The sequence below is a fragment of the Halyomorpha halys genome, unplaced genomic scaffold, assembly GCF_000696795.3.
Source record: "Halyomorpha halys isolate HHAL.00 unplaced genomic scaffold, Hhal_1.1 Scaffold68.1, whole genome shotgun sequence".
NCBI lineage: Eukaryota > Metazoa > Arthropoda > Insecta > Hemiptera > Pentatomidae > Halyomorpha > Halyomorpha halys.
In genome coordinates, this window is record NW_027116161.1 from 1,914,253 (window position 1) to 1,927,982 (window position 13,730).

General features: G+C 28.3%; 1 protein-coding gene across 1 annotated transcript; it reads left to right on the forward strand.

The window, feature by feature from the left end:
- Positions 1-257: 257 nt before the first annotated feature.
- On the forward strand, positions 258-11,639 carry LOC106692735 (NADH dehydrogenase (ubiquinone) B22 subunit). The gene is made up of 4 exons (XM_014438852.3): positions 258-417; positions 6,034-6,176; positions 9,330-9,420; positions 11,448-11,639. The coding sequence occupies exons 1-4, from the start codon at positions 317-319 to the stop codon at positions 11,548-11,550; spliced, it is 438 nt and encodes a 145-aa protein (XP_014294338.1). The 5' UTR covers positions 258-316; the 3' UTR covers positions 11,551-11,639.
- The last annotated feature ends 2,091 nt before the right edge of the window (positions 11,640-13,730 follow it).

The window sequence follows — 13,730 nt, forward strand, 5'->3', positions numbered from 1 at the left end:
GACAATAAGTAGTTGTCAAATATTTGTTCTTTTTTTTAACGCCACCCTGACCAACTTCTTATATTTAAGTTTTACGGTCAACTAATATAAATATATATTTTTTAAGACAGTTTACTCGTTCTAAATTTTTTTTAGAATCACCCATGTGAATCATATTTATGCATATGATGCCAATTTATTATAAGCCAAATAGAAAATATAAGAAATAAAACGATGTTTATCATTGCCTTGATTGTTAGATACTTATGAAATATATTTCAGTAGTTCTTTGGATAACTTTCCTTAAAAAAAAGTTATAACCTTCACTTATCTTAACATGGCAACTCAAATTCCGTTTGCAGTTAAAACACATAAGCAAAAGGTATTAAGCCTTTATAAAAGGATAATAAGGAATTTAGAATCATGGTATTATTACAGGTTCGTATGAAGCTATCATTGTTTTTATTTCTCATTCGCTTTTAAATAAGTTTATCAATTCATTATTATTTTGACATTTTTCTCAATGAATTTCTTATAGAAACTCTATTATTCTTTTCATTTATTTTCAATGATCATCATTTAGTTGTGTATTTGAAACTTTAGTTAATAAAGTATCTACTGTTTGTAAGTTGAAAATTAATGAGCCCAGAGTACACTAATTCCCTGAAACAGTGAAAAAAAATTTGATTTTCCATATTTAAGCACATCTATGTTCTGTAGATAAATGTGTATTTCTTTCACAATTAAAAAAGCACCTATTCTGGTCCAATACCACTCACATTAAGGTTACACTTATTTCATTGATTTTTTTTTATTTAGTTATCCAAATAAACTTATTCAAATAATGTTGATGATAGGTTTAACACTTTAGTTTTCTGATTTTATCATAACATACATCCATTATAAATATTCCTTATTCCTAAAAGGTACTTACGTTTTTATTATAAATGTTATGATAAGCTGATAAGAGCTAAAATGATGTCTTATTTGCAATTGTCATGACAACTGCATACCCACAGAAGGAATTTGACGGCATCAACTTTTTAATAAGTGTGAAATTATTGTTTGAAAAAATTTGCATAATCGTTAGTATTTGTTTGTCAATTAATGCCTGATACATTGAAAAAAAAATAGTGTATGAATTAAATATTTCTATGTGAATTGTATTGGAGCTAAAGAAGTGCCTTTTGAGGGTCTAAACTTTTTCCCACCCTGTTTTTAAGCATTTATGAAATAATTAAATCACTTATTATCTGTTTTCCATACAAAATTTAGGGAGAATCATGAACTTAGTGATGGAGCTCACACTTTTTTTTAAACTTATATTATATCCTGTGTAATTGCATTCTTATTTACTTTCTATCTCAACACTCTATTTCCATGTTTCTTATTACCCAATCATTAATTAAGCTTATACAGATGAAATAATTGTGTAATGGTTGCAAAGTTTTTAAAATTTATTTTTTTTTTGTTTCGTCAGCTTTATTCTCTTCAGTAATAAGTTATATTTTCCATTTTGGATGTGTGTTTATAGGTATTTGGCTAGAAACACCAACGAGTATATGTTGCATTATTTTATCATATTTGTTAGTGAGATAATTATGATTTTCATTTGTATAATTGTCATTGAATTGAATATTGTATAGGCTTTACATACTTTCAAAAATCCTCAAAGTTTAGTTAAATAGTATTGTTACAGAATTATTGCTGATATATTTATCTTAAAAATTCATATGTAAAGTAAACATGTTTAAAAGTTGTCATAAAATTGAATTGACTGGTTTAGAGCACTTTGTAGTTTATGACTCAAAGAACTATTCTTCAATGTATCTTTTTATTAGTTATAAGTTAAAAAAAAAAAAAAAAGGAGAGAAAAAATGATTATAAATTAATAAAACTTGGGTAATTTTTCAAACACACAATAAATTCCAATATTAGAAATAAGTGTTGATTTTACCCTTATTTGAGTACAGGTTAAATTCTTGATTTGCATACATTTTTTAAATCAGTGCATACAGAAGCAGATTAGTCAAGTTTTATTTTGCATATTTGATCATAAATCCATATATTTGTATATTTATAATAATTCACCTGTAACAATAGGCGTGGATTTGTTTTTTTCATTTCCTGGGATTCCATTTCTCCTTTTTGGTCCTTGTAAGCACTACAATCTGCTTGAATTTTTTTGAAGTATTTCCTTTGAGTGGTAATATTTATTATTTTTAAAAAGCCAAGTATAATTACATCATTTAGTGCGAAGTTGAAAGTTTTCAATGACCCATACAATACCAAAGATGAAGCAGTTTATACAACTGATGGAAAAATCTATTATTGCAAATATTGATCAAAACATATTACCAACGAAAGAAAATCACAGATCGACCAAGATGTCAATGCAGATTAGGTATATTGTTATTTTTCTTTCTGTTAACAATGTAAACCGCTGTTTACCTAAATTTTAACAGACGTTTTTACATTTCTTCTAAAGAGTTATAGCAGTTTGGAAATTCAGATGATATATGAAATTCCGAGTAATGAAGGTTTCCTGATGTAATTTCTTCAATATTTTATTATTCAATATTCAAATATTTGTGTTCAGTATTATTTTTTTTAAGGGTTACATCGTTCAGAGAAAGATTACCATACTAAAAACATCAGCAGTTTCGGTCCCTATTTCCAGATCTCAATAAATTAATTAATGACGGTAAAATGATTTTCTTGAAAGTCCTTTCTAGAGTAACCAAATATAAAGCAATAATTAATGGGAGATAATTATCTTCCTAACTTATGATTATAAGATGGGACACATAGTTAAAGACAGCTGTATTTTACACAAATTTGAGATAGACGGAGATCAGGCAGGGAAGATATAAGTAATAATCAATAATCCTGTGTTAGTAAATAACCATGACCATCTTACTTTATTTCATTTAAACTGAAGAAATTTCAGGAAACAAATGTATTGGTAAATGAAAGCCTAAAATTTTGGAAACAATTTAAAGAATTTTCTATATTCCATAAAGAATTGGTCTATTTTGTGTACCAAATCAAGTAGGAAAAATATTTAAAGAAAAATTGGAAGAAGTTTTTATTAAAAATTCAAAACCAGCTATTCTAGTAGACATTAATAAAATATTAAATGGGGATGACTCAAATTTGTCCTCAGCTATGTTGAACAAAACTCCATAATTTTAAGTGCATACAAATTTCCATAATTACAAGAATCCATCATATCCGTTGATGTAGAAATATCATTCTCTAATTACAAAAATGTTTTAAATGAAAAAGAATTAGGATTTACAGAATCAAATTTAAAAATGCATCTTGTAATGAATGGTAATCCTGAACATATTTGTAACCAATTCATTTGGCTTTTATTTATTTTGTCCATTTTGACAGTTATTTTTTAAGTGTACTCATGTTGTGTTTTAAAAACTCCAAAATCCTATTACTTACATATTTTAAGTATCTTCTCACATTGTTTCTTATCTATTACGTTTGCATTCGTGTATTTTCTGTTTATTGTTTTATCAGTCAATTGTTTATCTATTTATCAATTATTGCTATTTTCTATTGTCGTGCTAATTTTAAGTTTTAATATTTAATTTTATTTAAAGTGTTTATTATTGTTTTTAACAGTTTAGTTTCTTAACCATTTTAATTTTTTTTTATTTGTAATCCATTTTCATATTTCTTATTTATTCGGAACCTTTTGTAAGTATATTAGTATATTAGTTGTCTTATTGTATATTTGAAGATTTCTAGCTGTATATTTTATATTTTTTTTACTGGATATTTTACACGTTTTTATTGCATATTATATGGCACATTCTGGATATTTTTTTCTGCATAATAATCTGGGCCTTGGTTATAACTTATATTATTATTACTGCTTTGGTTGAACCACAGCTGTTAACATTGTACTCTCTCAAGAGATACTCTCAAATGGTCCCTTTTCCAGTTGATGTCATCATAAATATCACTTTTATAGAGTCAGGTTATAACAGACAACAATAGTCAACTATTTTCTTATTGTGTGTAAGTGGGCACTTGCCCACCCACCTTGTCAGAGTAGTGCTTTGGGATTGTTGTCTAATTTTCTTTGCAGGTATTAAGTCTCTCTAAGTTATTACTTATACTACTTTTAATCTGTTTAGAGGTATAAAACACTATATGCTCAAGAAATTTGAAAGAATATTTGTTCTAAATTTAGTTTATATTCATTACAAAAATCTGTTGTCTATCAATTAATGCATTCAAAATATTTTTAAAGTTGATTATATTTATTATAATTTGTTTATCTGACCTTCAATTGTCTATTTTTTTTCTTTATATCTTATCAACATAATCTTTCATAATTTAAATTAAAACATTCCCATACTATAAGCCAAATACACAGAATGCATGTGTTGCCTGGTATGTAGAGAGTATTTGTTGTCTCCTCACGTGTACTCATAAACATACGCTGATAATACATCTGCTGTGGCTTATACTTTTTGGTTGGCTTATTTACTTACTCATATATTTTCTATCCAATTTCCCATTTATATGCAAATAAAATAGCATTTTAATTTAAAATATATATGTTTTTTTAAATTTTTTTTAAATCATTACATAATTTAGATCGTTGCACATAGATTTATATTATTCAGTATTACTTCCATTTGATTCGAACTCCTCATATAAATTTATTGTGTTATAAGGTGCAATTTGATATATGTGTGTGTGTGTGTGTGTGTGTGTGTATATGTATATATATATATTACCTGAACAACTTCAGCAATAGTTATTAATTAAAATCAGTTGACTGATGTTGTTTTTCATCATTCATAGAATATTTTTGCCACTTTCTCCATGTGATGTCCTAACTGCATTTTATATTTATTGTTCTATAGGATTAGTATTATTCCAAAGTTTTGGTGCTGGTTTCCAATTTTATTACTTTTGTTTTTTTTTTTATTTATTTCAGTATTACTTCACAATTTTTTTATTATTTTCAATTTAGTAGTTTTTAGCCATTGTCTACATATCCACCTCATTACGAATTAATAGATGTAGATGAACATGAATCTTAGGGAGCCCTTCTAAGACACTCCACCCACTCCTTCCTGGTCATACTTTGTCAGTTTCAACTATTTTGTGCCCTAATGAATATATAGAATCAAATAAAATAATATGTTTTGTTTATAATTAAAGTGTATAGTGTTTGTCTTCTTGTCGATATGGTTAACAAACAGGAACAGTGTGCAGTAATCATTGGGGCATAACATTACAGTAAAACATCAACTAATGGAAACCTCTCCCCCATGGACACCCCTCTCAGCAGACAGTATTCAAATATACTGGCCTGAGATGTCAGAATTTCGACCCTATCATGTTATACTTTAAGTCCCTTAAACTTGCTATCATTCAGTCATTTTTGTTCTTTCAACTAAAAACTTTTAAAATACCACAGCATAAATTTGTTAAGATAAAAAAATATCCATTTTCTAAATTTTGATAATGATAATAATAAAAGTGAAAGTTTTCTGTTTAGATGTTAGCCAAGAAATATTAAGTCATAAGACACAAATCATTGATATTTTCAAAACTGAGGTAGACTTATTGTAGTCCTACTAAGAGAATAACAACCGGGATATACAAGACACATGTTTTATAGTGTGATTAGAGGCAATTATTGACAAAGCTGTCCTTACTTGAATAGTTTCAATTCGCACAAGCTTAAAAATTTCCATTTCTGGATTGATCATCCAATCTAAGCTTATGAAATTTCTCAGGTATTATGAGACATGGCATTGTAAAGTCCAATGGGTGGTAAGAGCACTTTAGAACACAAAAGAGCAAGTTCAATGCTAAATAAGAATGTTTACATACTATTTAAAAAGTAAATTTTCGTCTTATTGTATCTGTATTTTCTTATCAAAATATCCAAATTTTATCCTCAGTATGCATAGGTACAGCACTGATGGGCTAAGTAAGCCTCTTTTCTGGTTATTTCTGCAATTATATGCCTATTTATTCATTGATAATTTAAACTTTACTTACTTTTTTTAGGCCTGTGTTCAGATATCAGGCAACTCTGATGAGGGCTCGATTCGATGAAAATAAGAAAATAACTGATGAGGTGAAAGCTGCTCGGTTGCTTAAAGAAGGGGAAGAAGAACTTGCTAAGAAAGTGCACTATATGCCAAAACAATGTAAGTTTATATTGATTCAATTTTATTATTCATACGAAAAAAAAAAATTCTTTATATTGACAGTGAAAAATTCATTCATAATTTTTTCACTTAGCATTACGATTACTAGAAGGTAGAGCGATTTTAAATGAAATCCTGAAGGGAAAAAAAAAATAAAAAGGAAATTTGCATTTTTATAACTTTAATTCATGTTTTCCAAAAGACATATCCTTCTCTTTCTTGAGGAGTTGAGAACTATAATTCTGAGTACTATTGCAAACTCCTTATTCAGATTCACCAGGATACCAAACATAAAAATAATATAGATACTCAAAGTTAAGTTGTTCTGTAACAATACTAAACCAACTAATGTTTATCTTAGGATTTATTGTAACTCTAAAGAAAGAAGACCTCCTAAACATCTATGTATAAGGGAGTACTACATGTCAAAGTGACATTTGTGAACTAGTACCACCTCTCTAAATGAGAACTGAAGTTACTGATCTCAATCAGTGACTAATAACTGATTCTATCTGATATTGACTCAATCAACAAACCAGCACAATCCTTACACTGATTCATAAAAAGTTTCTAAACACCCTTTCAGTATTTTATTGTATAAATTTTGTCATTAATCATTTTTTTCTAATAAACCATTTTTCAATAATTAGGAGTTTTCAGTTTTATTTTATATGAGGTATTATCATATTTTTCTGTTCATAAATTGTTCTTGGCATTATTTTATTATCTTTGTTCATAAATATTGCAAAAAAAGTTTGTAAACACTTGTCAACAAAGTAAACAGATTGACAAATTGAAGCAATAATAGTTGTATTGTGTAATTATTTTTCTTACAGAAATTCGTAAGTACAGTCTACTCCATGAGATTTTGTTTTTATTATTTTAAAATTGTTTTAATTATTTATTTAATCAGTACCAAATACCAAATTGGAAATACTAAAAGCCATCCAGGAACTAATAACTTATGATTGGCATGAGTTTGGGAATGAAAGAAAATATATTGAGAAATTAAAAAAACATATTCTTTAAAATTCTTCCACAATATTATTATAACCAAAATATTTCAAGAATTGGAATTTGTGTTAAGTAGTGGAAGGCCACCAACACCTTATTCCTCCCACAAGTAAGAAATTCTTAAAACTGTTACAGTAAGAAACAATCATAACTTAATTCAATATTTTTGGAACCAATCTTAGCAAAAAATTATTTTAAAAAATAATAAAGAAGCCATATTAATGAATAAATTAAAGCCAACCAATTTATTATTTACTATTATTATTTCTCTTAATTAACTTTTTTTTCTTTACTCACTATAATCTTATCCTTGCCAAAATTATACACTAATCATCTGAAAAAGGTTTTCATTGATTCAATAATTTTTAGGCTTAGATTTTTCTCTCGCCCAGAATCTAGTTCTCATGTAAGCCGCCTGTCTTTGAACTCTTAATATGAACTGAAAAATTAGATTTTTTTTTTCTTAACCACATCAGAGAGTCTGGTATTCATTTGAATCTGCATATTTCATGATGCACCTATCACTCCATTTTTATTTATATCCACTTGCTTATCCATATCTTCACTTTATTCCTTCTGGTCTGATAGTTTTATTCCTCCTGTTACTGAATGTGCAAAGATCAACCTTCTAAGGGTTGTTGTTTAGGCTATTAACCTGGCACCATTAATAAATGGCCATGAACCTAAATGTAGGAGGTTCATTAGTTCTTGGTGCAGTCCATAGATTTTTTATGAAAATTTACTCCTAATAATACAGTGATATCATCAGCTTACCTCTATTTATAAAATCCTGCAGTGTTTAGCTGTTTTTAACAGAGTATTATTTACTTTGCTAATTTATTACTTTTATTAACTAAAACCACAGGAGAGGAAACAGCACATCCCCTTTCATCCACAGTTTGTTATGCTCCTATTCCGATTCAAGCATTTTTTCCTTCAGTATCAAATTAGTTTATCTGGAAACTAGTAGTCCAATACCTTTCCTCTCCATGCCTCTTGCCAAAATATTGCAAATAGTATGATCAAAGCCACCTTTTATATCAAAAAAGTTATCTGACATAATGTCTTTATAAGCTACGGTTTCATCAACATTGGAAACCAAGTGATAAAAAGTGGTTTCACAGGATTTACTTGTCTGATAAGCAAATTGAGCACAATGCAGGAATCTCTCTGCTTAGATAATATCTCTCATGTGCCTGTCCTTCATCTTTTCTTAGACTCATATGAGACATATGAGTCTTTAAGCCTTGATATTATCATAAGACTCTTTCCCAGATTTTGGTATATAGCACACTCTCCAACTACTTGAAATGTGACTAATGCCATATTTCCTCTGAACAACACGAATAAATAAGATTTTATTCCTGGTAGACCTTTTAGGAGTGGAAGGATTCCGTCAATAATCATCACATTCTAATAAAGTTTATTATTGGAGAAGTTTGTCGGGGGGTGCGGTCAGCAAAGAACAACATAAATAAGCCTACCATCTACGCCACAACCCCTTATGAAGACCTGAAACTCAGGTCAAAACGTCGGCATAAAATAAATAAATATGGTTTTGTTTATTTATGTTGTTCTTTGCTGACCGCACTCCCCGACAAACTTCTCCAATCATTAATCTACGGTCAACTATCTACACCTCATAATAAAGTTTATATTTGCCCAACTGATTCTTTTATATTTTTGGTTCCATTATTGTTTTATGTATTTCCTATACTTATGATTGTGGAACTATTTGTTGTATAACATAATGTAGTATCATTAAGTGGCACTTAAAGAAGTACCAAAACAGTAATTAACATTGAACACTAATTTACAGTTTTTTCATGGATATGTTGACATAATAGTCCTAAGATAGTCGGTTTATGTTGATCTATTGTATATTGTACATATTTATATAATACTACATGAATGTTTGAATGGATTCAATATGTTATTATCTCAGTATATCATTACTCTACTTTATTGTTTTATGAACTTAGCAAATTCTATTCATAAGTGTAGGTCCTAATCTTAGTTTTAATAATACTATTATTCTAAACCTAATAACTAATGATGATAATATTTAGTTTCTGCTATCTTGTATAATTTATTAAACTTCATTATTAAAATAATTTGAATAAATAATAATTTTTTCAGTTCCACTTACTATTGGAGGCAACGCTTATGATAGAGCAGCCCATATTCCTGACTGGGTCTTAGACTACTGGCATCCACTGGAGAAAGCTCAGTAATACTTTTTCTTACTTTTAATAAATTACAATCCCTAGTTTAAAACTTAACTATTCATCATAATTTAGGTATGATTAATGTTCATCAAATCTCTATTTATTACAAACTGTTACCTCTACTTATCACTTTTTATAGTGAAAATTAGTGGAATAAATTTTTTCTTATCATATTTATCCTCATAAATAGCTCATCAATCCATTAATCAGTATTCTCTAAAAGCATCCACAGTTGAGCTATATTTTGGTATCGTCCTTCGGTTAAAAGAGTATATATATGAACTGATTTCAGATTTGTTAATGTTTTACTTTTGAACAATATTATTCTCTCACATAAAAAATATTTTATTTACTTTGTAACTTCGCTATAAAAATTCTTCATTATAAAAAAAAAAGAATGAAATCCCCTTGAACTAACCATAGCACTACATGAAAGATATTCCTCTTTAAAAATAATATGGCTTGTTAACAAAGATCTCAATATAACAAATTTAAAATCCTCTCAGAAAAAAATAATTTTCCATTGTACAACAAATTTTCAAGTGTTAACTTCTAGATAGTAAAAACTACATTACTACAACCCATTGTCTACATAATCACTTAGTAAAACAAATGGGCATATCTGGAAATAAATTTTTGCTAGCCCTTTTGTAATTCTCCTCTCACTCTTTCCCAATCATGCTTTGTCCATTTTGTCTATTTTTTAACCTAACACAATAAGTTTTGTTTATAAATGAAATATATTGTACACGTTGTCTAGTAGTAATGCCTGACTAACAGGAATAGTGTTAATGAAGCATTGGGGTAGAACATATTACTTAAGTTTTTGTAGATATTTTTATAAATTGTTTTATTGTTTAACTAATGTACAATTTTTTACTCCGCTATTTTAATGATGTGGATATTTCCTGTAAATAGTTGACACAGTAAAAAGTATGTCGTTTATGGGGAGTCAATGGAAAAGAAAATACCATAAATTATGATTGTAGAAAGCGTCTTTTAAATTCTGTCAGAAAAATATTGTGGCAAAGAAACTTTGTTGAGACATACTGCTCAACTGTGATTTAGTCTGATGATACCAGAATTTATAGTTTATGATGTGGTTGCATGGAAATCTATAAGTGAAAAATTTATTTATGGTTCAAATTATAAAACCAATCGTTAACTTTTAGAACAAAAATATGTTGGTGTAAGATTAAAAAAGAAACTAGCTATCTTAGCTTCTTGTTGACTAATGTTACAGCTAATCCATATTAACCATATGGTTGATATAGTTAAACCAATGTAATTCTTGTTATTCAGTAATAGTTATTACTGGAACTATTCATAAAATTTATCTAATCTTTGAATTAGTGGCTCAATCTCTTCAATTTATTTTTTCTATACTCCTCAGAATAGTATTTTAATTCCCTAAATTGTACTTAATTGGCAGAGTCCACAATTCCACAGAGTACATCCAAAAATAGAGAGAAATATTCTTTTATAAGTAGTATACTATTTCAAAACTTTTCTTATTAAGGTAGCACTGTTTATAATTGCAATGTGGAGTCTTCTAGCTAAAAAAAACTTTTTCCTAATATTTTCCTTTCTTTTATTTGGTAAATACTAATCAGTTTGACATTTGTGCCTGCTTTAACTTTTTCCAATTAATCTGGGTGATCCTTTTATTTTGTTTTCTAAGCCTTCATATCTATATAATCATTGTTTTACCTTGATTAATGACCATAGCAAAAACTGTTACATATTGTCAATTGCTTATTTCTTCCCATCAGCTCTTCCTAAGAATACTGATGAATGTTACTTTAGAGTTTTAGGGTGCCAAAAATTAACAAATTTTAATTTGATGAACAAATAGTTACTTTTTTCATAACATGCAAATTTAGTGTTTTTTTACTCCATCATTTTTCTTTTACTTTAATACTTTATATGTCCTATCACCTGTGGCTCTATATATTTTATATTATGCTAATGAAGAAATTGGTTAATTAAAAAAAAATGATAATATCTTGATTATTTGTTTCATTTGCAGGTATCCTGAATATTTTAAAAGAAGGGAAGAACGAAAAATAGAGTATATGAAAATGTATGAACGTCAATATGGGCCACAAACTCCTAATGACCATCATCATTAACCAAGTTCTAGCAGTTTTCAATTTCTTAGGAATTCAATTCAACTTATAAAAGTGTTAAATAAATTATTAATATTTTGTAAAAAGTTAAATGTGTGGTTCATTCTTTTGTTCATCCTGATACTTTCCAGAGTAAAGAATCTCTGTATGTTTATGTTTAAAAAAATCTCTCCTTTTACCATTCTTAACTTGAATATGTAAATTAAGATTTACTCATTTTCTTACTCCAGGTTTTCTTCCCATGAGATATATTAAATTAAGAATATTTAGATACTTTTCTAGATCCAGGAGATTCCAAAGCCAAGATGCTTAGGAAGTACTGCCTTATAAAAACGTAGTACAGACTCTTTAACCTGGAATACTGGCTTAAGACATAGGATTCTCTTGTAACAAAAAATGAATCTATTGAAACCATTCATTAGACACTTCATTCTTATTTTAAGTTTGCTAGACAGTTTACCATATACTAGGCACTCATAATCAAAGTAGAAAAAAATATGGGTGAAGCTGAAACAGATCTTTTGATGCGTAGAATTTCAGAATCTTAGGAACTATTTAAAGATAATGATGAATTTTCTGGTGATTTAAAAAACATAGTTATTACATGACAAATATTGATCAAAATTAGCTTTGAGGATAACTATTTAGGTTGAGTAAGTGATGATAATGAAAGGAATTAGAAAAGTGCTTGAAACCGACTAGCGTGGCCTTTGTCTTTCCTGCATTCAGCTACAGTTTATTTTTCTATGCTCCTGAGTTAATTTTATTAATGTTGTTCTACAGCCTTCAGGTCTCTTCAAGCATTTTGGAAGGATCTAAGTATATTTTTATTCTATAAGATGAATGAAACCTTTCACACCATGAGAGGTGTGACTGAGAAAATTAAAATTGTTCTACTTGTGTTTGTCTATCAGCTCCACTCACTACACGAACTTGGCTGTTTTTTAAAGTACAGAAATGCCTCTTAAAATTGTTTGTGAATAAACTAATCAAATCTTTTAAAGCATTGTTGATTCTAACAAAAATAAGATTATGACTATGCATTATTTTTATACATTTTTGATAATTTGATCAGACAATTATTGTTGCATATCAACATGATTTTGGTTAATGTGAGTTTTGAACTATACGTGCAGTGATAGTTTATTTTTTTATTTGCGTTTTTATTGTAAATGTGTTCTTGAGGTTCAGTTCATTCATGGCTTGTGACTTGAACAAATTTTGCTAATAGACAAGGAAACATTTGAGGAAATCCTTTCCATTGCTACTGCTCTTGTTAGTAGTTGTTGTTCTTTAGGGCCTAAAACCCAATGGTCATCATGCCCATTTTTCATGTATTATTTTCCTAGGTGTTTGCATTTATACTTATGATATTTCAATTCTCTTTATTATCATTATTATTATTCTTTTATTTATTTGTTCATTTCTTATTTCAATCCCAAGATTAATTTTGAGATAGTTAGTTATTTAAATGGGTTTAGATTTAGGATTTGAATCTTGTTTATTTAATATATTATTTTTTCTTAAAAAACTTTATACAAATTATGTTTATTTTTTTTTTCATCATTTTTTTCAGCTGATACATCTGGTCCCATTCTCAATCTAGAAAGATGTGGCTTACTGTAAGTGTACTATTAAAATACTGGCATTTTAGTGGTGGCTGCTTCTTGATCAGATATGAATGAGTTATATTTGTATCTCCTATTCTCAATCTAACTATTGCAATTCCCTGTGATTGGACGTGGTCTATAGTTTAGTATTTTTTTAATAGTTTTTAATTTACTTGGCAGATTTTCATTCCACATAGATTGCCATCTACATGATATTTCATTTTTCAGTGGGAGATTTATTTTTGGAGTGTCAGATTGGCTACGCCCTTGTAAAAGCAAATGCTTGCTTTGCATAACAATGTCCACTAGCTCATTTCCAGCGATGCCCACATGGCCTGGCACTCATATAAACTAAACATATTTTCCCAAATTTTCGAGCATATTGATATACACATGGATTTTTGTGATTGTCAAGTAGGTAAATGTTCTTTACGGCTTTTAATGAACTCAAAGAGTCAGTTATAATAACTATTTTGGTATATGTTACTATCGAGGAGAAGTTGAGTGTTGAGGCTTCTGCATGGAGTTAAGCAGTATATACACTGCATGATTTATGCAGTTTTATTTTATGGG